Source organism: Synchiropus splendidus, chromosome 16 (assembly GCF_027744825.2).
Source record: "Synchiropus splendidus isolate RoL2022-P1 chromosome 16, RoL_Sspl_1.0, whole genome shotgun sequence".
Lineage (NCBI taxonomy): Eukaryota > Metazoa > Chordata > Actinopteri > Syngnathiformes > Callionymidae > Synchiropus > Synchiropus splendidus.
Genome location: NC_071349.1, coordinates 8,096,396 through 8,120,998, shown reverse-complemented (window position 1 = coordinate 8,120,998; position 24,603 = coordinate 8,096,396). Strand labels below are relative to the sequence as shown.

Genomic DNA, 24,603 nt, shown 5'->3' with positions numbered 1-24,603 from the left:
TCAGGTGTTATTAAACGCTGTGATAGCTACCGGCACAAAGCGACTCCTGACTCATTCTGTTCCGCTCTCAGGAATGATAAGTCAGTAGCCGGCTGCCTACTGAATACAGAGCGTGGAAAGTTTCCACGGCTGGCCCCGGCGTCACTTCCTCATCCGGGTCTGTTCGCCGTCATGTAAAGCTCCACATTAACACTGGTAATTTCACCCTCCTGTTGCCTCACAACGTTTATGGTGCCGTCCCCGCATCTGCCGAGACTTCCTCAAGCACTTTATTCCCAGGTACTGTTTACTTGCGCTCAATTCCCAGGGGAGTCACGCGCTTCTCTTTCGGCGCAGCATCTGTCGAACACAATTTAAAACGTCTATGCCTGGTCACCTCGTGTGTGATTCGCTGTCAGCCTGTCAATCAGGGATCAGTGTGCGGTGGAAATTACAGACCTTCACTTAGCCCGACAGATGTGAGTCACGGGGCTCTCCCTTTTCGCAGCTAATGATGAGGAGAGACTGACAAAAGTGGCCGCTGGGATGTTGTGCAAATGTTAGGCAGCGCTGATGGGCTTTGCGACTCTTTTATAGGAGACTGTTAATATGACATAAAACAGCTCTTTTGGTGGAGAATATATTTAGTCTGACTAAAGCGATGGGATCAAATGGCAGCTGTCGGTTTGAGCTGCAGATTTGATTCTTCTCAGTATGATCGAGGAACTCATGACGCTGTCATTGAGCTGTGCCACTTTGCATCCTGTCAGTCATCCGAGTGGCTTTGGTCGGCTCGCGGAGAGTCAATAGAATCGGGGGGAGGAGAGAGTTGTGTTGCTGCGGTATTCTCTGTTGATGCTGAGTCTCAGCCTGCCAAGCTTTCTCCATACTGATGAATGTGCTTCATTGTCTTGTGAATAATACAAAGACACAAAATGAAAAGAGACCATTGGAAGAAGGATCTGCCGCATGTGCAAAATCCAATTTTTCCACCCTGGAAAATGTTTACAGAATGTCTCAATGGTGAGCAAACATTCCACACGTGAAGGCAAGAAATGAAAAGCTGCTATTGTTGACAGATATTATTACACTCTTTGATTTCCTCAGATGTAGAGTGGATTTCCAGGAATTGTTTGCGCGTGTTTCAATTTACTTTACCGGTTCACTTCCTGTTTCTCCTGCAGCGACGTCAACAGGCCCTTGAAGAAGGGCCATGACCTCGCAGTTTGTGTTTTGTGTAGGTGGAAACCGTGCAATGGTAATAGAACGGAGCAAAGAGCCGGAGCTTCAGGTCTATGGAGGCTTCTGTCAGTGGAGAAATTGGCAGCGCTGCAGTGTGTTTGCTGAACATCAGTGCAACAGAGTCTGAAACTGAGCCCTTGATCTTTTATTCCAGAGAAAACACAAACACCGAGTCTTAATGCTGCCGCGTCCGCGTTCTCTGCTGAGGAAGTATGTCGACGTGACATGATCTTTGGATGGTCAGATAAATAAAATATAAAACCTATTTCTTTTCGCATTTAATATGAAGACGCTCATGTTTCCATAACAACACGGAGGAGAAGCGGAGAGCGAACTTGTGATCACCAACACCGTCTTCATTTAAGTTGATCGACCTATGAAGAGATTAACTGGACTTCATTGATCTGCTCGATGGTATATGGCACCGTACATTCATCTAAATCAGATCAGGGCACATGCAGCCGTCAAACTACAAAATGACATTGTATATTTTTCATCATTAGTATTTGAAATCTGAATCAAATTCATGCGTTTTACTTCTTTATTTTCTGTTTTCTTCCCACATAAATATTGAAATATAAGAAAATATGAATATTTTTAAAACAAGTGATGTTTTAATGAAGAAATGTCCTTTGTTTTTATTGACTTGGTAATATTCAAAAAACTGAACTGAACAAAGGTACAACTCAAATAAAGTGGTGTCTCACTTGACTGAGCAGGAGGAGCCTCGATGGTCAGTCCTCACCTCACCTTTACACTTACAACAAACCACAACTGAAACCTGTTCAGAGGTCACGGTTGTGGCTTCTCACAGAAGTCAAGATGTTTCCCAAACAGTGGACTGCAATGATAGTCTGATCATTCCTCGCTTCGCTGCTTCCACTCCGTCATCCGCCTGCTGTTTTGTTCTCAGCCGGAGCGCAGGAGCGCGGTGATCGTGTCGTGACGTGGTGTCACAGTCATAAACAATTAACATCTCTATCATTGCAATAGTGCAGAAAAACACATTCATTTAAAGTCTGCTGTGACATTTTAAAATGATTTCCGATCAATATATGTGGTTCAGTAACCCAGCCTGCTGAGCACAGATCAATGTAGTTGGATCGTAGGGTTATTAATCGATAGACCGATCTGCTCGATGAATCGCTACACACCTTTAGATTGATCTCGAAGCGAATGCTTGAGTGTTTGAACGTTTGATAATGTTTTCCTGATGTTTTGTTGGTCATTGCAGATGTAAAGAAAACTCACCCATGTGAGTCTAACTCTGAACTCCCACACTAGAACAACTTCAGGCGTCTAGATCTGCTGACCCCACATGCATCAAACTTGATAACAAACCCTGCGTATCAGCGACTCACCAAGCTAGCTGTGACCCAGCGTCAGATGGACCGACTAAACAAGCACATCTCAACTTCTCAGAAACAAGGATGCAGCACGCTTTAATGAAGCAGCTGGAATCAAGCATCTTATCCCAAAACCTGACGAACAAGTTCAACCAACAGCTGCTCTCCAGCTCCAACAAAGAAGCCCAACATCTGAGTGGAGAGACAAAACAGCTGTGCGACGGAGAGTTCGCTAGTGAAAGTGTGAAACTCCACACCGGATCAACTAACAGGGTCCCCTGAGGAGCCGCACACACCGCCGGTCCTAGTTTGCTATCATCGGCAATTTGAAACTCCGAACACTGCACAAAACGCAGGAAGGAGATCCTGCAATTCTCGGAGTAAGTGCTTACTTGGTGGACTGAGAAATGAGTAGAGTGGAAGGATAACTGAAGGCTGATCGCACCCCGCTGTCTTATTCATTCAGCAGCTAGCTAGCTAGATTCCAATGTGGAAGTTCAGCTCCAGGACGAATCTCTTTCTCTTTCTTGAGGTTTTGTTTTCCTGTGTTGGAAGGGTTCAGTGCAAGCGAAGCTGCTGCTGCCAGTCTTGACGCCACAACATCTCAGGGAAATATATCATTGGTGTAGATATTTATTTCCATGAAGACCAGGGCAGAACATCTTCCATCCCATGACAGTGTGAGGTACATGAACACACTTGGTACTAGTGACATTGCAAGGAATGGAGTTTTGGTTCGACATTTTCAATTTTTCAGTGGCACTTCATCATGCTAACTGAAAAATGGAAAAGCATAATGGTATTCAACACTGCCCTCGAAAAGGGCCTTGATATCCACAGAGGGCACCAAGGACGGACCCACAAGTTTCCCGGGAATTCTCCAGCATCACCTCCACCAGTAATAATGGTGAGTTTTACACATTTGGCCTAAAAAAAAAGCAGCTCAGTGTTTAAAAATGTGGGCTCTCTAAACTAGTGGATAAGAGCAGCGTCCCCTGTCACTGCAGAGGAAGCTTTGCTCTCACTAGCCTGCTGCTAAAGGTTTGGGGGATTTAAAGTGCGTAGATGATACACTTGACATTTCCTCAGAAGTCCGATGAAAGAAGGACTCCAATCTCTGAGTACAAGAAAGCTTTTTGGGAATTGGAACAGCCCTCAGCTGGTCTTAATGATGCGGCGTCCTTGGACTGCAGCCTTGGGTGTGAACGGAATAGTCAATTCAGAAACAGTAGGGGATGGAGAATGACTCAGACTCACCTAAGGAGGATTTCAGACTCAAGTTTACCTTTGTCCTTGGAGAGCTGAAGGGAACCGGTGCCCAGAGGAACGGACTTCCCTCATGCTGTTTCATGTTTAATCAAACTTCCAAATCCAGCAGTAGCTCTGTATTTACAATAACAGAGTCAGCAGCGCTGCCTTTGAAGATTGAATCCATTTATTGGAGTAAATTCTTTACACAATAATTTGAACTCCCTCCATGCTTTAATCTCGTCAGTTATCTTTTGCACAGTGGCCAGAACCCTCAGTCTTGGCGGGAGGCCCTAAACTCTTCTGTTCTCCAGCCACAACATCGCTGCAGTGAGCATCCTGGAGTCCGTACAGTTTCCAGATCGGCCCCTGCAGGCATCAGCAACTGTCACCTCTGTCCTGAACACATCGGTTCATAAAGAAGATATGTAATGAACCTGTCAACTTCAGCCTGAACTGTTGAACTTTTTTTGCAAACACAACTGTTCTTTGACTCATTTTCCCTTGAGCTTTAGACTTTCAAAACCGCAGTGATTGAGTCGACTTTCATTCCTCTTGCAGTTGCAATGTATGTTGTCTGACAGCTGGGAGCTCCACTACGAATAACTACTTCAATCCAGATGATATAGCACCTCATGAGGCTCTCCCACAAAGTGAAGTCGCTGGGTCATTTGGTGGCGTCAAAGCGCCATCCCAAACCAAACCCTTCAACTTTCTTTATTGTGACGTGCAGCCCATAGCATTAGGAAATGCTGCGGAAGGCAGGAATATCCATTCAAAGCCTACATGCATCGACTTGCGGCTTGGGAGGAAAGACGCAAAAATCCATGTGAAGATAGTCACTGTTTCAGTTATTGGGTGGTTACTAAGAGGGAGCTCTGGAAGCTCCCCTGTTGCCAAACTAAACCCTAAGTAAATACAGGTCACTCTATGGTGGCAAAATGATTTTCCCGCCAAGAGGGTCATGAGATTGTGTGTCAGATTCTTTGAATTACCATCTACACCCTTGAGTCTTTTGGAGCCAGTCTGTGGAGGTGAGCTGCAGCGTGAGTTGAGACTCTTCTTCTCACTGTGTATGCTGTGCGAGCATGCTGGGCATGAGTGCTAAAATAAATCCTGTTGGAAACAGCGGCTTGGTCTGCACTCTCTTAGTGCTTTTATAGTTCCATTGACAATGATTCATTCAACCGACGTCTGCCTCTGGGCTGCAGCTTAGTGGAGGTATTTTTAAATGGCTACTTTACAAATAGTACTTGAGAAGTGTAACCTGTGAAATGCTTTAATTATCACGGACAAGAGGAGCAGGGAAACCCTGTTTTTGTTATCAGGATCCTGCAGCACCGCAGCAGCAGGCAGGCAGAACATGGCACTTTAAACACTGTGAATTACATTCCTGGAAGGTTGTTATCGCCATCTGAATCTCAGCGAACCGCCATCTTGTTTCGGTAATTGCCACCTCTGTTAGTTTCTGAACAAATTAAAGCGGAACATAAAGATCACCAAATACATCTTTCTTCCTTTGATCCCAGTGTGTTACGGTAAACAGAGAAGCCTCACAGTGAAGTTCTCCGACGATTTCAGCTCAGTGTAGCGTTACTCTGGCGACAGCTCTCTGACTCCCAGTCTGATCATAACAGGGGGAAAAAAGCATCCAAATGTCAGTTATCTAACTGCAGACAGAGGAAATCGTCCCCTCGCTGGTGAACATAATGGAGCATTTAACTCCTAAAGAGCACAGTGTTCCCAAAACAAGAGGAAAAAATGTGAATAATTCGTCGTGAAGTGAGCAACTACATCGGTGTTGCTTTTTAATCTCCTCACTCTGTCTGCCTGCCACTCTGGCGCGTTTACATGGAGAGCCTCTTCTGTGTTAGCTCACGTGAACTGTGGCCTGAGAGTCACCTTCATGTTCTCATTAGGTGCATCTTGCATGGGCCAAACCAGGGTGATGATAAATGAATCGCATGGAAATAAATCCTGAAGCCATTGCAGCAGCAAGGTAAAAGCAAGGACGTTGAACTGTCTCCTCACATCAGGCGGTCAATGTAAGTCACACTAGGGGCCCTAGTTTTGACCATGTCACGGATCCAAACTATTGATGTACTGTAAATAGAATTCTGCGGCAGGAAAAAAAGTATTTTTAAACACAAACATGTGAACTGTCCTCTGCCTCCACAGACTCTCAACTTTAGAGACACTTCAAGCTTCTTCATGAAGCTCACATATTAACCTCCTATCATTTTAAGAATTTTCCAGATTATTCTGAAGGACAACGCTTTGTCGAGACGTTGGCATGAGTACGAGATGGTCTTGTTTCAGTGCACTTCAAACTAGTTTTGAATTTGATTCACATTTGGCCCAGATGAGGAGGAAATATGAAAGTCAGATTCCAGACGGAACTTGGACCAGATCCAGGGCGGATATGTTTCACCCTGATAATCTGAGCCGGATCTGGCCCACATACATTTTGGAGCTAGCAAACAGAACTGTACAAGATCTGGTGTATTGTTCAAACAAAATGTAGAGGTCCCAGAGAACATCCGGCCCATAGCCAAGCCAGATACTTTTTAGTATGAGGGTAAGGCCTCTGAATATGACCTGGTGGGCCAGCATTGGCCCCCACTCCTTGAGTTTGACACCTAACGTGACATCAGGCAGTTACACCTGAGCTGCGCTCATCCATCTCCTCCATCACAAATGAAACAGATTTCCCCAAATTTAAAACCCAGCTCCAGGTGATTTTAAAAATCACGTTTCCAGCCCACTTCATGTTCGGGACCTCTGTGTGCCACTCTGGTGTCACGACTGCTACTGATCTCCATATTTCAGATCACAGTTCTGATTCAGCCTGTCCAAACATTGTTCCAGCGTTGATCTCAGTACCGGGCCTGACACTGCTGTTCGCCTCCGGGCACACACACACACACACCGTCTCCCAAAAACCCACCCATCACTCACCCCGGAACCACGCTGAAGAAAACTGCAGGAAAAGTACATTTGACGGAGAAATGTAGAAAACCCACATTCATCAGAGAAAAGCCGCTCTTGCTCCAGCGACTCCGGCGGTTTAATTAGCTTCGGTGCGGGGAGCGCTGAGGCTTTGTTCCTTGTCAACAAACCGCCTGAGTCCTCCAACTACCCAAATGACGATTCTCCACACCAAAGCCACCAGCAGCATCCCATGACTCCCAGCGCGTTTGACCTCCCAGGCTCCTTCGGCTCCTGAAATGACGCCCGATTCAGGGATCCAAGTCATGTACCTGTCGCTCTGATTCCCTCCCTACTGTCCTCGTGTGAAGTCTGCCCTCATTATCCACCTCAGTAGCTGAAATAATACGCTGCTCCCTCACCGCTGCTATCTGTCCCACAGCTTTCAGATCCGCCACAATAGCTCCCATAACAAGGAAACTCTGAAAGGCGCCGCCTTGATCGAGTCCAGTCTGGCACCCATCTCCTCCACAGCACACAAGCTGACTGCACTGGCTGTCGTGGATCTGACAGGTGCTCTGAACACCCTTTTTCACAACATCCTTATCGACATTACCAGTGACGCCAGTACTTTGTAACTTAGTAGTTACTTAGTAACGCGTTAGTCTTATATAACAACCTTTTTCAGTAATAAGTAAAATAGTATTTCAAACAATGTAATCCAATTAAAGTTACTTATCTAAGTCACCGTGTGTTACTATTGTTTACGTTGTCTGGAAGCGTCTTTGGGCATGACGTCACGTGCGGGACACGCCAGTCATGTTTTCAATACGCGGGCAGCTCAGGTGTCAAGATGCCGGCTACACAGCAGTAAATAAAAGAGCCGTGAAGAGAGATATGCACGTTTCTAGCTGAAAATACAGCCACTACTTTGAATTAATGTCTGCTATAGATGACGGTATTGACCCTGCAGGCTCCACCACCGCACAGAAATCATCGGCTAAAGAGAGTGAAATAAAGTAGTCGCAAATATGTCGAAAGTGGGGACTCAAAAAACCATGTACCAGTTTTTATAAATCCTCTTGATAGATCAAGTTAAACGACACTTATGATAGATTTTTAGACGTTTATAGATTTTTTTTTTTACTGATGTGATGTACTTATGTCGCATTTTCTCTTAAAAGTCAGAAAGAAAATGATCCTCCGGCGCGATGAAGCGTGGAGGCGAGTAACAGCAGCCACGTAAGTGCAACTACTGCGTTCAGGTGACCAACAGGAGACGTAACACGCTGAGAGTCGGCTGCCAAACGTAACATGACATGTAACTTGTTTTAAATTCAGGTAACCAGTAAAGCAACAAAGTTACTTTTTGAGGGAGGAATCAGTAATGAGTAGTCGGATTACTTTTTCAAAGTAACTGTGGCAACACTGACCGTTACACCCTCAGACTGGTTCAGATCCCATTTCTGCTGCCACACCACCAGTGGCGTCTGGCGCCCCCTTGGGCTTCGTCCCCAGTATCTCTTGCTTCGTCGGCAACCTCACCTTATCTGTCTCAAGACTGCATACTCTTCAGCGGTAGGTGGTGAGCTAGCGTCAGTTTGACTGACATCACAGAGTCAGGATAAGTGGATGTGTCTCCGCTTTGTTTTAACACACTTGTTTTTGGAGTGGACAGAACGTGGCACCTCAGTGCGGTCTCATGAAGCCCCTCCCGTCCCTGCTCAGGTCACCAGAATCGTCCTCCATCAGGACACTGTGTCCTTCCAAAATGCCATCTTACAAATGAGAAACAGTAATGGACAGACCATCATTTAAATCCGTCCCAATGAAAGAGTCTTCAAGCAGACTTCACCTCGGAAGGAGGAAATGCAAATCCACGACACAAAAACAGGCGGCACAACAGACTTGCCATGTGACCGCGCCTGTCAGCGAGCGGCGGTGTGTGTAGCAGGAGGTTGAAAAATCTTTTCACAAATTGTAATTCAAGCGCAACTGATAATCAGGTGAAGCGGTGTCAGGTATTAAGTGTTTCCTGTCAGAACTGTGAATACTCCATCAGTTTCCATCAGTTTATCTGGCTTGTGTATCGCTATTGTGTCTGTCAGCGCACAGAGTGAGCTGCGGGTTGGTTTCGGGAGCAGCAGTTGATAATTATGAAAGGGCGCCGCTCTGCAAGGCTGCAAGGCTGCAATGCGATTGCACTCACCAAGAAAAATACATGTTTGTATACTGCGTTATTATATCTCGCATCAGTTCAAACCCCGACACTGTAAACAACAGTGCGCTCCTGAAAGATATTTCTGCTCTGCCTCTCTGTTTCCGGCGGTTACGAGCGCAGTTAGGCTCCGGCTCCCTTTCTCAACTTTGTCAAGTACATGATCCAAGCGGGGGCAAAGTTTTTTGTTCTCTGAAACAGTGTGTACTTTGATTATTTCTGGCAACATTTGGAGTGGTTCAGCCATGGACTTGTGCGTGCTGCAAGACCTTTTTAAGTGGGCACAAAGCCGCACTCTGAAGCAAGGCATCTGTTGCGCCGTGCATCTTAGCTTAGCATAGCTTAGTGTATCTTACTTTCGCCCAGCTTCGGTGATTTCTTCATGTTCTCAGTATTAAATTAATCTTCAAACTAACAGTTTTGTCAACACCAAAGCATGGATAAAATAACTCATAACAGTTTATTTTTTGTGCCATTTAGTTGTGAATGAATGGCTTCCAGGAGGTGGCACTCCATCATCTTTAAAGCATCATCTTTTGTCAACAAAAATGCTTCCATTTTTTGTCATTTTCTTTCAAAATATTACTTTGAAGTTTCACATTTATTCGTGGAAAAAGTCATGAATGCAGATGCACTGGTGATGTGGTGCGGATTTGGATCTGGGTCGGATGTGACCCAGATCTTTATCGGATCTGGGTAGTATATCAACTTGTTATTGCAAGACCATTCTGGATCTGGGCCACAGCTGTTTCACAACCAGCAAACGGATCCTTACCAGATGTGGCCCAGATCCAGAACAGATCCCAGAGTACAGTTTGGCCACATCCAGATTTTGCAACCAGGGAAGGGCAGAAGAAAAATAATCTTAAATGTATCTTAAATTACGTGTCAAAATAGGAAGTAACACCATGATATTGTATGCTACAAATATTTTTTGGATAATATATATAATTTAATATAAAAGCAGTCAAAGTATGTGAAACATTAGTCTCTTTATTTTGAAGGGTAAGAAAAAACTGTTAAAAGATGTATTCAAATTAGAAAATTAGAAAAGTAATGGAAGGCTTCTGCAGTCCCATGTGGCCCCCGGACCTCACCTTGCTACACCTGCTGTGAGCAGAGGAGCGATGACTCTCGGCTCCTGATCGATAAATAAAGGTTTTCTTTTTCTGTGTTGGTGATGTTTCCTTGCTGCTTCCCATCTAAACCTGGCTGGGAAAACGCTCGCCGCTGCCCAGACACCTTGATCTTCACAGGGACCCAGTCAACAGGTGATGCCATTATCACATTATGTTCCGCAGCCCTGCTAATGTCGCGCCTCGTAATATCGCTGTAAATGAATGAATTCAATTATTGCGGCGCAGTCGTTCGGCGGCACGACGCCGATGCTGCCAGGCACCGTGAATAAGGCTGGCGGCGATGTGCTTCCATTTGGTGAATGCTGTGAAACATGGAGCCTCATTGTCAACGTTCCCCTGAGCAAACATTTGGGAACACTCTCTGAACTGCACCCACACTCCCTCAGAACAGAAATCTTCTCAAGTCAAATCACAATAACACGGAGGCTAATCCACACCCACCTTAATTCATTCCACTCTGGTAGTCTCGGAAAAGCCTGGTACACTAAATTTGCTGAAGTGTGAGGAGGACGGATGAGGAAATGTATTACACTGGGTTTCGGTACTTATCACCACATTGTGTACAGCAAGCAGTCACGTAATTCTGCAGTCAAATCTGCACAGTAAGCTCTTCCACTCTCCTGGTTCCACAGCAGCAGTGTCTGTTTACTTTAGGTGCGGTAATTACCAGTCTGCGATGAAAATTTGCAGCTTTCCCCTCATTTATTAAGACCATTTATGCAAATGCATTCAATTGCAATTTTCCAATTATAACACCTGAGGCAGAGCCCACACGCCTCAGCGCAGAGCTCCCAACAGCAGATGACAGGGGAGGCAGCGCGGCGCCAAAGGCCACCAGATCAGAGGTTTTTCTTCAGAGCTTCTTTTGTTTACTTCCACCATGCCGCAGCACTGAGGCGACAACAAGCGCCATCTTCCTCATCACTGGGGATGCATCGATCCGACTTTGATGGTCCCGATACGATACCGATACACAGAAACCGATCCGATACCAAATATTAACCTCGTGCCATACAATAGGACTGGGGACAGTGCAAGCAGTAAACAGTGATAATAAGGAACCATAGTGCGAACAACCCTGAGAATGTCAAGCTCTGTATGTGAAAATACAATTGACAATTTTGGGAAAAGTTAAGATTTCCCTGCATTGACTAAAAAATCAAGTAGCTTAACAGCTGAACATTACAATAGCAAAATGCTCACTGAAATGCTGGGTGGCTTCTAGAGATGCTCTAGTTCAAATCCAGACCAGTGGAATAGTGGTCAACCTCAGGGATTTTTCACAATATCAATATCTATGGACACACACCCACATTCAATATGCATCATTTTCAAAAAGTCTATATTTTGAAATGACACATGATATTGACTTCAAACTTCCTGGGTGGCTTCTAGAGATGCTCTAGTTCAAATCTAGGCCAGTGGTATAGTGGTCAACCGAAGGGATTCTCCAAAATATCATTATAAATATGTCCACATCTATATTCAATAAGCAGGATTTTCAAAAGGCTTTTACTTTGAAATGACACATGAAATACAGTTCTAACTTCCTGGGTGTCAAAACAATAAGTTATATTTCTGTGCCTTTTACTTTTAAATCAGCTTCGTTTTGGCATTACGTGGCATTACACAAGCACTGTGGAATTACGGTATACACTATGGAATTGACACCGGTTTTAAGTTGGCGGTATTAAATTTCATGGCGTCACTCCCCTCAAAACATTCTCTTTGCATAAATTGCATGTCGCTGCAGCCGTTGTCGGTGTGACAAAAATACTGCTGCGTGCCGGGTTAGCTTGACCACCTCAAACCAAGAAGGTTCCAGGTTCGATTCCAGCCTCTGTGTGGTGTTTGTACCTCTAGCACTTGGGTGGCTAGTCAGGGGGTCCCCCACCTCTCATCCAACACACCCAGGATCCAGTCCCCTGCTACCCAATATGGGAACAAACGGTGGAAGATGACTGAATGAATAACAATTCCTAAAGGTTCAGAGGAATACATTTCTGAGTTAACTGAGACTACAAACAAAATGCTGTCCCCCTAAACGTCATCCGAGCTCGGGCACCCATGCAGCTGTCCTGCCGAAAGATTTAAATTGTACTGCACATGTGCAGTGCAATGTGTTGGTCACGATCGGTGTAGGAACTAGCAAGGGTCTGGATGCATGAGTCATCAGTGTTTTTTAGTTTGGCTTGGAAAAGTTCTTCCCAGTTCCAGTGTACAGTATACAGTTAGGATGTTGTTGCCTGTTACCTGTGCCCTACCGTAACGTATCCTCATGTCAGGGAGTGAATTTGTCCCGATAAAAAATGTCTCTGAAAAAGTTTTGGGGCTGGGAATCCTGAAAGCTGAAGAGCTATGATGACGCTTCTTTCAGGATTTTCTTGGTACTGAAACACATACCATCACCTGATGCACTCGTGCTTTTGCTTGTTGTGACGTCTCCACCTTATCATGTGTTTTCTGGATTGGAGGACGTGATTCTTACTCTGCGATGGTTGGATCTTGTTGGATCATGAGCTCTCGCTGCTGGACTGCGGTCTCTCTCTCCTGAACACATCAGCTCAGCGGCGCCACCTGAGGTCGAATCAACGATCCCTTGCCCCTTGCTAACAGCCAGTCACCCTCAGCTGTCCATGGTGTTTGTCGAGTTAGTTTCACGTGACATGTCCGACTCCTTCTACCTGAACTGACACCATCCTCGAGTTCAATATCCGATAAACAGACTTCTTAAGAGGATAAACTATTTCTGTCAACACACTGGAGGAAAAAAAATAAAACTCCGACAGCAGCTCTATAATTATCTTTGATTGTGTTTATCAGACCAGCGGGAGGGATCCCATCCAATATCTGCTGCTGTCAATCATGATATTTGGCCTGAATTAGCTCGACGCCGACCTAAAGTGTTTTTTTTTTCGCTCGTGAAAGTGGGACACCTAGGACGTAATCACCTGAACCAGCCCGGTCAGATGCTCCAGGACTCCTTCCATCGGCAGCTGGAGGAGATGGTTGTTGCGGAGATTGAGCCGAGCCAAATTGACTCCGGAGAAGACTCCGAGAGGAAGAGTTCGCAGGAGGTTCGCGTTGAGGAACAGCAGCTGGAGGGACGGCATGGAGTCGAAGGTGCCGCGCTGGATCTCCTGGATCTCATTGTACTCAAAGTAGAGGTACCTAGAGGAGAAGAGGGGGGACAGTGGCGTCAGTCAAAGATGGCGGGTGCTATTCATTGGAGAATCTCATGTGAACTTATTACAATTGACATAATCTCGCCGTCAATTCTCTTAAGTCGACGTCTTTACTTGTGTTGTGTGCTCAGTTCACCCGTGACAGTAGTAGCTCTGTCGGATGTTTTCACCTTCGCCTCCTTTACTACGACGAGGACGCTGCTCAAAGCTTTGGAATGAATAGACGCCAAGAGCTCCAGAGGCCGAGTTCAGCCCATTTCATCAGTGATCTTCGTGTTTGTGGGTTGTGAGTTCTTGAGAGTGAATTTCATGGAGGCTTGTCCTTCTGGCTCTCCTTCTTTTAGTCAAAGGCAAAGCACTTTAAACGGATGTCCTAGTCACAGGCTGCATTCGGAAACACGAGTGTTGATTTGACGGAGAGCTGGTGGTGAGGTGGCACCTTTGACAACTGAAACTCCTCACAAGACAGTCATAAAGATCGGCACTTGAAGCTCAAGTCACTAAGATCTCTGTCTGTTTTGAAGTGATGTTGAACAAGATTTGGGCATGGTGAGAGTTTGGAATCTTAGATTCATAAGTGAAAGCAGTGCAGATGTGGAACGCTGTGAAAAATCTAGAACCCTTTATGCACACTAAACATGCATAAATCTGCAAAAGCAGATTTATCCAGGCAGCTTGCATCATTTGAGGGGCAAAATAGCATGTGCGCCCCAGTTGGTTATTCCGCTGCAATGAACATGAAATGAGGGGGGTTGACTGGAAGCAGAGAATACAAAGGAATATATTCTCCTCCTGCGATTTGATTCAAAGACGTCCCCTCTTTATTTAAAACCTTGTTTGCATTTTTTGTTATCATAAATATGTTTTACAAAACTCTGTGGGTATATATAAGCTATACTTGGAAACACATCCGCAAGTGAGGATATTTGCTTTGTGGGGACAAAGTAGAAGTTATTGTCAAGGTCAAGGTTGGAGTCCAGGCTAAGGTTAGCCATTTGTTTTGGATGGTTATCTCTCTGCACTTGCCCTGCTGCTGACCAGAAAACACACCGGCTCTGACCGAACTGGTCGTGACTCCATCACTTTAGAGTGTAGATGCAGCTTAGTAGTTTAGTAACCAGAGCAAACTTTCCACCCTCCATCTTGAACATGGGTCTTAATAGAGGGGTAAATCTGCCCCTCAACAAACAACATGTTCCTGTAAATGCATCAAACTCATCCATCCAGCCAAGCACCATACATTCTTCTGTCCATCCATTCATCCATCATCCACCCATCCATCCATCTATCCATCCATCTACGCACCCATTCATCCATCTACGCACCCATTCATCTGCCATCCATCTATCTATCCATCCATTCATCCATTATCCAACCATCCTTCCATTCATCTGCCCTTCCATCCATCATCCCCATCCTTCCACCCATCCATCCATCCATCCATCCATCCATCCATCCACCCATCCATCTACGCATCCATTCATCCATCCATCTACGCATCCATCCATCCTTCCATCCATCCATCCACCCATCCATCTACGCATCCATTCATCCTTCCATTCATCTGCCATTATCTATCTATCCATCCATTCATCCATCATCCAACCATCCTTCCATTCATCTGCCCTTCCGTCCATCCATCCAACTACCATGCATTCATCCATCCTTCCATTCATCTGCCCATCCATCCCCCATCCACTCACCCACCCATCCGTCCTTCCATTCATCCCCCCATCCATCCATCCATCCATCCATGTTGCTGAATAGCAGTGTGGTTGGCAGCCATTCATACTGTAGCGGAGCATGTGCCAGCGATCGACTGTCTCTCATCGACAATTTAAATATTTAACTTCCTCAGTCAACTGTTCAGTTTGAGAGCGCCGTTCCTGACCTCTCGCCTCAGTCTTTGTTTGGTCAAAGGAGGACAGCAGAAGGTGTTTCACCTCGCCGGCTTTGTAATTCCAAATGAATATTTATGTAAATAAGTCATGGCGAGATGTGATTAAATCTCAGCTTTCTGCAGCTTACAGCTGATTAGATGATCACTATCAAATGATATTGTGTAATTTTACCCAGAAGGCCACTTACTCCTGTCGAAGCCCAGCCGGATCATCACATAAAACTTAGGAAGCTTTGAATAATATCAAGGGCATGATTCCTTTTTTAATTTATTTTCTCAATAAACTCCGCTTCGACTTGACAAAAATGGATTCCTCAGCACGTCAGCGTCTGGTTGAGCGGTTTTCGGATGCAAGGCCGGCTGAGGAGGTTAACTAGTGCTAATGAGGGGTTCAGCGCGGCGGTCCTCGGAGAGTCGCCGATTGATTGTCAAATTTACGAGTAACGCTGTGAGGCATATTTCCAAATAAGTAGGCGGCGAGGCAGAGCACTTAGAACAGAAGCATTCGCCACACCTGCCGAGCTCAGGCAGGAAGCCACTGCCCAGTGTAATTCCCACTGCTTCCTCTTTATACGTCCACTTGACCGTTTCTGATGGGAATGTTCCACTTCACACCGGATTGATTAGGTTTGTGGCAACCTTTAAAGCTCCAACTACATTTTCACGGTGGCTCGGATCCGTTTGGTGAAACTAGATAAGCAGGCACAGGCTTTAAATGGAATGTTGGAGAGTGATGCAGTCCAGACTGTGATGCAGGGGACATGACTCCCTCCAACAGCCTTGGAGAGAGTACGGCTGGGAAGACCAGCCATATTTCAGAGCAGGGAAACCAGGTGACTCAGGGTGCACTACAACAAGCAAGAGCAGGAGTTAGGCCCCCTGAGGGGCCACATTATGTACTTTAACAAGGGGCAGTCACTTCTGAAGACAGAAGAAAAAGAATCTTAAATTTTGTTCCTTAAATATCTATAAATAATAATAAACTTAAAAACTGTTATTTTACTCTGTTATTTCTGTTATATACATTGTCTTTAAAGATTCTAAATATAAATAAAAATATTCTTGTAACTGGTTTATATATTTTTGAAGCCAGTTGGTGTGTGTGTGTTTTATTTATTTGGTGTGAAAATAAATACTATTTAAATAAGTGCCATTTTAAAAAGTAAGAATTTTTTTTTTTTTACACAAAATGTTACGCTCCTACTTCATGGGGCCTCTTAAACGCATGGTAAATGCACATCTGGTCATCTTCTTTGAGCATAAACAAAACAACATCCTGAAGATCAAGAGGGAAATGTTGACAGCTGGTGACATTTCCACCTACATTTGCTCAAACTGTAGAGCTGCAGTAAGCAGGGGCCTCCTCCACACCTGGATCAGGTGGTAAGGAGTTGGTGTGCACCATGACACCGGAGCCTTGTTTGAACCAGTCGGGCCCATTCAGACAATTAGGGTCGATTCTCAGCCACATCTGAAGGAGACTACACATAGAAGTGGATGGAATCCACTAGAGACAGCTGGAAGGAAGTAGCTGGGTGTCCTCCAGGCACTCCGGTTTCCTCCCATATCAAGGTTAACTCCTGTCTGGCTCCAGCCAGAGTGAAAGCCAGCATCCTGTCTTAATGTTTGCTAGATTTGTCAGACAAAATGTGAGCTTTTTTTTGGATCAAAACATCACTACAAGTTCATGATGAGCTGTTGAGGCTTTGTGAAACACTCCCTCCCCATTTTCAGAGCTCACTTTAAAAATGATATGCGGTTTCATTGAACAAAATGATTATTGAAATTCAAATATTGTACACTGGAGTGCACCATCTAGTGTTCTCTGAAGAGGAGGACACTGTGTCAGGAAACTCCTTGGATTGGTTACAGCAGGGAAGAATGGAAGCTTGTTACGCTGCGCTCCAGTGACCCCAGAAACAGGGAGTTAGAGCAAGGAATGACTGAGTTGTACTACGTTTTTCTACATCTCATTTCAAGCAATGTGCGTTGGAGGTCAACGATTTCAAGTACTTCACTCATCAACTCAAAGGTTTTTCGCACATGATTATTCTGAACAAGTCAGAGGAGTTTCCTGCCAGTCAAGTGGTGAAGCCCAGGTCCACTTCAGGGCTGGATTCCCGCAAGAAAAGATATATGTAAAAAGGTCGAAATATGACTTTGTCAGTGTCTGATCAGGAAGTTCCTGCTGGGAGGAGCTACACGCAGAGGCACAGGCTTTAAAGGAAGAGTTTGGATTTAACTGAGCTGGAGTCGTGTAAGCTCCGCCCCAGTGCTCAGCTGGAAAACATCCACTCGGCACCGCACGACTTGGTCTGGAGGGAAGGCGCAGTGAACGTGTCAGACAGCACTTTTCCACTCGTTCATTTCCACAAGAAGGCAGGCATCTGGTGATCTCTTATCTCGCAGTAAATACTCATCAAAGGCGGTGACTATGTTGAAATTTGATCACATCTGGATACATTACGCTCCCGGGAATCATCTTTGTGGGATTAAGCCCGAGTAATCACTTTTCTGCAGCTAATTCCTGGCAAGAATCGGAGGTAGCGATCTTGGCAACACATCTGCAGGCTCCGGAGAGAGAAAATAGCAGTGCATGAATTCTCACATTATTGTTCCAGACTGACACCTCAGCTGCAGCACAGCGGCACCGCGAGCGGGACGGCACTGGAGGGGGAGAGCACTACCTAGGACGGCCCGCTCTCCAACACATTCCTAAATATGTGAATCTTAAATAAGCTGTATGGAGCAATGGATGAAGAGGATTTACTGATCCGGATGCTTCCACTTCATACAGCATGTTAAAAGTTACCGAACAAAAGTCTTTGAGAAGAAGTAGCTTTTTAAATGTTGTCAGGTGCACGGCGACTCCCAAGGTCATGGAGAGGACATTAGCCAAACTTCAAGTCTGTAAACCTTGAAAACCTTTGTTTTGCAGGACGTGGTCTGAGGCTCAACATCATCCATCACTTTTGGATCACTGCAAACATTGCAGCAGGAGTATCGGTCCAGTTTGCTTGCACCTCTCCACAGCAACAGCGACCTCTACAGGTGCTGTGTCTGCAGGAACATCTCCATCTCAGACAATGTTCAACCGATTGGTTACCCCGGTCTGAATGCACCGTGTCGTGCCTCTTCATTTCACGAGCTTTACCTCCTCTAAGTGGAAAGTTGCCCCAGGTGATGCTAATCCACTGCCAATAGACCACAATGAGTAAGTCGATGTATCTTTTGCCACACTGTGTGTGAGCCGCAGCGCTGAATGGTATTTGAAACCTTCCTTTCCCCCCAAACCAAAATTAGACACAAGGCTTCCTCTCTGTGTCACAGTTTACTAAATCAAGTGCCAACGCTGCTCCAGTTTGTTTCCCCGTCAGAACCTGTCTCCAACTCGGAGCGCACGCACGGTGTCACCGAAGAGAAAACGGAGCCTGCTCGCACGCGTTGAAACACTGACGACGCGATGTGAGGCAGAGGAACATGAGCGACCGCATGTCAATCCCATCTAACCCCAAACCTTCCTTAGATATAACGTTCAGATCAGCTCGAATCTGTGTCAAAGCAAAAATAGAGCACAATCAGCAACAGGCATGTGCGCAGATATTTTCAGGGGCTTGTGCTCAAGCTCGAAAAAAAGGGCACCCATTTCAAAAAGTCTTATTGTTGTTGTTTTCCTCCTACACAAAAATGCAATCAAATAACTAAATAATCCACTTTAATGTATCTGTTATGACAAAACAAATGTTCTTTTATCAAAACTTTGGGGCAAATTTAAATGCGATTTTCCAGTGGCTTTTACAGAGCCCACTCCTGAGGAACCTAAGCTGCTGGTTCAACTCCTGCCTTGGTTTTAATGCCTTTTACCGTGAGCTAATTCAAAATAGTAAGCAAAATAACAAGGCCACTCACCAAATAAGTATGGGGTGCAATAATATCTAGGGCAATCCAATGAGATCCAAATGAAATATATTGATACTGAAGAAAGTTAGAAGTATCGTGTTTTCCTGTCTAATGCTGCATCTCAGAGGAGCCACAGGGCGTGGCATGAGGATCTCCCCAGGAGGGTCACTTCTCTCCTTCAGAGAAAAAGGGCTGGTGCTTGAGCCCCACTAGGGGGCTATCTGTGCACGCCCCTGATCCCCATGTGTCCTGGAGGGGGGGCAACATGCTTAAAAATAGAACGAAAAACACTGGAAGATAAAGCTGGTCATGTACTTGGATGCATTCTCCCGTGACCAACCTGTCGATGAAAATCAAGTGTCAGAGTTCCCTGTCTCCAGCGTCGCTCCGGCTCCCCACCATCTAGCTGCAGCTCATGCTCGTGGCACATTTTAACAATTAGCTTTTGACTTTCACAACACATTCATCAAGCACTTGACATGAATACTGCAACACAAGCCTTCAGGAAGTCTCACACTTGCCAGTCTTTAGTGTGTTGAAGAACGGTTCCACCGGTTGGGATTAAAGACAACGTCTCCTCACGTCAGAAGCTTTGAGTTCTAGTCTCACGATGTGCAGACAATTTGAGAATATTCTCCTCAGCAACACAATAATAACCTGACGATCATCCAAGCATCTCTATTCAGCCTGGTAAAATCAGGACGAAACAGATTCTGCGGCGACGCAAGCAACGTTTAGTTTCGATACTTCTCAGACACTCAGATGCATAATTAACGTGTGTTATTCATATTTTATTCACACTTTTGTCGCTTGCTTAAGTTCAGTCAAGATATCATTGTCAGTGAATCCTGCTGCACACACACACACACACACACTCGCAGTCTTGGCAGAGTCAAGAGCATTTTTTAAAGCATTCAAAGGTTGAGAGCTGCAGTGAAATGTTGTGACACCAGTCACTGCTGAGATTGTTCGAGCACCTGCTTTTGTTTTCCCATGAAAATATGTTCATTATTCCATCATATCAGCAAAAAAGTGTGGTTGGAATTCTGCTGCGTACTTGGAAGGACCTCAGTGACAGATGACACAAACATTATGACCACTATCCTCAGCCTGACTGACGCTGAAAGCACATGTGAAGTTGTGAGTGGAGGCTTGTATCTCCTCAGTGATGAACTAGCCAACAGAGGATGGCCAAAATAAGTCCCTTTAGAAACTACTTCACACAGGAATGAGCATCCCAGACCCTCCATATTTCACTCACCAGAGATTTCCATGTGAGATGCTCCAAACTGGGAACAGACCCAGGACATGCAAGAGAGACTGAGTGTCTTGGTCAGAATGGAAGCTCCTTACCCACAAAGAGCTACTGGGAGAATAGGAAAGTCTGGGCTTCTTTGCCTTGGAGGCTGCCCCCACGACCCGATCTCGGATTTTGGAGGACGGCTGGATTGATATGCTGAGCTGGCAGGTTGATCCTGGCATGCTACAGACACTAGTGGATCATCTCCTTGCCAGAAATGAATTCCAAGCGCGAAACATTACTTTTGTGTAATCCCATTAGATTGTGAATCAGCTTCCACTGGCCTCATCTACCCTCCTTCAATCATTCTAATCGCTGTGCTCAGATTTTCCCGCAGCTTTCTCTTCTCTGGCTAGTTTCACTGCAACATTTTTTAGGTCATATGTTCTGCATGAGTCGGCCTTCATCGGCTCAGTGAAGTGTTTAAAACGCACCTTAAATTCTGCAATCCCAGGAACATACTCGGACTCAGCCGCTCAAGGTTGTTGCCGTTCAGGTAGAGGCTCCTCAGGTTGCTCAGGCTGGAGAACGCCCCCTCCTGGAGGTACGAGATGCGATTGTTGCCCAGGTGAAGAAGATCCAGGCTGGAGAAATTCCAGAAGTCGGCGCGGTAGATCCTCTGGATTAGATTCCCGCTCAGGTAGAGCTTGCGACCGTTGAGCGGCCGCGGCGTGAGCTGGGACACGTTGACAAACTTGCTCTCCTTGCAGTTGACGGTCAGACCCAGATCGGTGATGTGCAGGTTGCAGGTGCAGCTGATGGGACAGATGATGGGGATGGGGGGTCGGGTCTGGTAGCCGGCCACCGGGGGATTCTGGTTGGGCATCAGACTTCGAGGAGTGGGGGGCATTCGGGAGGGACGGAGCCTCTTGGGGACCTTCGGTTGCCTCTCTCTGTCTTTGCGCTCCGCAGAAGAAGAGGAGGAGGATGTAGAGGTGCTGTGTGTGTTCTGGCGTGAGCCATGAACCATGGAGGAGGGCTTGGTGGGCCTGACTCGACCCGGCTTAGAGTTGGTGGGTACATGTTGAGGCTGGGTCCCCCCTGCTGGGCCGCCTCCTTCTCCCTGGAGCTCTTTATCCGGCAGAGTGGCACAAAGCTCTTTGCGAGGGATTTCCCGCAGGTCCTTGCCGTGGAGATGGAAGGGGTACTCACAGGTGACTTCCCCGACTACCGCAGTGTAAGGGATCTGACCCAGCCACTCTTGCAGCTGCACTGCCTCGCAGCCACAGTTCCACGGATTCTCCTCCAGCTGGATCTCCATCAGGGAACGGCCGACATACTCCAGAGTACCAGCATATGCCAAGCTCTTCAGACGGTTCCCCCGCAGGTCCAGATGAGTCAGAGACACAGATCTGGAACAGCAAGGAAAGACAGTCATTAAAGGGATTTCAAACCCAAAGAGATCATTTCGCTTCATTACGAATTGTTCTCTCTGATGCCTGGATTGAAACTGTCATCTTTGTTTGAGAAAATTTCCAACATCTGCTGGGTGGGACAGTGAAGGTGGCTTCCATGTCGTCTCTCCAGACGGCTTCACGTGGAGAAGCTGCAACTTTCCTTTTTCTACGTGAGCAACATATGATTCTTAGAGAATGAAGCAAAGACAGGTGAACACAGGGACCAGCTGTGCTGTGCTGGACCCATCGGAGGTGCTGCAGTTGCTTTGGTTGTTATGAACACCATTCATTTCCCCATTTTTCTAGCTTCATTCAACTCCTCAGAATGTAATGACAAGTCATTCAGAATAAATTAGATTTTCAAGGCTCCTTCATGCCTCAGATGTTGGTTACGACATTCGATCAAACATTTGAATGCCCTTTCCAACGACACCAGGTATGTGACTTTAAATGCTCTCAGCATGTGAAAAAAAAAGACAACGCAGCATATGAATATCACCATGCAAACAGGGAGGTCTGGATTCGGTCTCAGGCCCTTGGAATTGTGGTCTTGGTCACGACTCAGTCTCGGGTCAGGTGCTGCCACACAGTTTTTCTGAGCCATGAATCTGAATTATTTGGAGCACAGAATTTTTCTAGCCTTGAGTAGTTTGCAATGCTGTAAAGGGATGAACAGAATTCTGTTGCATGGTTTTGCATGAAACCATTATTGGTCACATTATACAAGAAAAATGAGAAATGTGAGCTCGACCCAGCAAGGTTCTAAATAGCATATATCATACTTGATAGTAGTTCATCTGAAGCCTACGTTCCAAAACAACACTCTATCTCAGGCATTCTTGAAAACAAGTGTCCTTGGACATTTAGCATGAACCAGCCAGGTTAGAATTCACAGCAAAAAGTGTATGTAATGTTCCAGTAAAAGAACTGCCTAGTCCTGAAATGGATGTTTTGGCTGAGAAGATGTGAATCTGGTGCAAGAACCGACCTTGATCCATGTTTCTGTACCCTGCATAAGACACTGTTGTTGCAACAATGATGATCACACTTGGCTGTACGTTATCGTACGTTACCTCTCCGGAACTAGTGCTTTCACCGCATCCTGATGGATCAAATTTGACGCATGGAGTTAGTGAAAATTCTCAAGCGAACCATTCAGTGAGCACGACTCAAATCTCACTTTTCCTCAACCGTTCTCCAATTTTTCCTCAAACACAATCCATACCGTCCATTCTGAGACATAGAATTCAGTTTTTTTCACCTCAGCTTTGAATTCAAACCAACTGAACCTGGATCCCTTCCACAGGACGACCACCTTCCTCCATAAAGAGCGCTGCATTGTCTCACCTAAACAAATGAGCGGGCAGGACGGGGATCAAATTGTCGTTGAGGATGAGAACTCGGAGCTTGAAGAGAAACCTCAGAGCGCCGCTGTCGATCCTTTTGATCACATTGTAGTCGGCCTGCGGGGAACACAAGGAGAATGTGACGAACATACAGCGCGAGTGCTGCCAGGGAACAATAAGCCGAGCACTTTAACAGCAGCTCTGTTTGAAAAATGCACAGAAATGTTGAAAAGCTTCTTTCACTCAGAGCACCTGTCTGTCATCGACTACTTCTGTCACAGCAATCAATTGTAATCTCCAGCAATTTCTGATAAAAACCCAGTCGATCGTGAATGAGAGGCAAAGATTCACTTACCTGGAGGTATTCAAGCGCCTCTAAGCCGGCGAAGGTGTCGTTTCTGAAGACTTCCAGTTTGTTCTCATGCAGATAGAGACGTCGAAGTTTGGCCAGCCCATTAAAAGCTCCCACCCGGATGTCCTGGAGAGCATTGTTGCCAAGGTTTATCGACACCGCGTTGCCAAGGTGCTGAAAGCTGTTGCTATAGAGACGCCTCAGCGAATTCCTCTGAAGGTTAAGTTTGAAAGGGCGGATCCAGGACTGTGACACCTGAGTGATTAATGAGAGGTGCGATTAGTTATCTTATTAAAGCATGAATTCACGTTGAGTCACTTGCTTCACAGCCACAGGCGACAGACCTGGCTGGCGTTGGTGAAGCCGCGGCCATCACAGTGCACATGCAGGATGCCCTCTTTCACCTCGCACGTGCACAACTCGAAGCACGGCTCGTCCACTTCCTCCTCGGAGTTGTCCACGAGAGGCGTGTGGGTGGAGGTTGGGGTCGGCGTGGGGGTGTGCGACGCCCGGGACAGACGCACACACCCCAGGGCCACCGCGAGAGTGACCCACTGCATCGTCCTGCTTCCTCCTGTCAGCGCGGCAGCCGGGGGCGACGGCCGTGCATCATCCCCTCACCGCACTGCACAGAAGAGAAGCGCACGCATCAGCCAGACGCAAACATGAAAACATACGCTTAAGAGAGGGCAAACAGCCAGGAAGGGACCGGATGATTCAGAGTGACGAAACATCACAAGCAGGAAGGCAATGAAAAAATAGATCACACAGGCAGGAGGCGAAATAATTGCATTCGATTAGAATAATGACATTCAGGCCAACCGGAGGCCACAGCGAGCCGAGGCAAGGCGACGCCTGCGTGTGTGTTTACGTCCAACCTGAGACGCAATTGATTTAGTGATGCCGGTGACCCTGAAGTGAGGCATGACAACATGAAGAGCAAAAACAAGCATTAGATCCGCAGATGATCCAATGCTGAAACAGATAATTATCAAGCACAAGTCAAACACCACAGTAACAAATCACTTGTTTTTTAAAAAAAATCATCCTTCAACAGAACAAATTATACTAAACACAATAAAGATATGCCTTAACCTGGATTCAAACCAGCAACATCGCAGTT

At 45.9% G+C, this 24,603-nt stretch overlaps 1 protein-coding gene across 1 annotated transcript in view; it reads right to left on the bottom strand.

Moving 5' to 3' along the window:
* LOC128747471 (SLIT and NTRK-like protein 3) overlaps nucleotides 1-24,603 on the bottom strand; it is a 41,423-nt gene that overhangs the window by 6,425 nt on the left and 10,395 nt on the right. The window contains exons 2-6 of the mRNA XM_053845371.1: nucleotides 23,825-24,105; nucleotides 23,484-23,735; nucleotides 23,130-23,245; nucleotides 20,820-21,737; nucleotides 13,052-13,271 (exon numbers count right to left, since the gene is read on the bottom strand). Of these exons, the coding sequence (XP_053701346.1) occupies nucleotides 13,052-13,271; nucleotides 20,820-21,737; nucleotides 23,130-23,245; nucleotides 23,484-23,735; nucleotides 23,825-24,040 (1,722 nt within the window). The 5' untranslated portion in view covers nucleotides 24,041-24,105. The remainder of the gene's footprint in view (nucleotides 1-13,051; nucleotides 13,272-20,819; nucleotides 21,738-23,129; nucleotides 23,246-23,483; nucleotides 23,736-23,824; nucleotides 24,106-24,603) is intronic.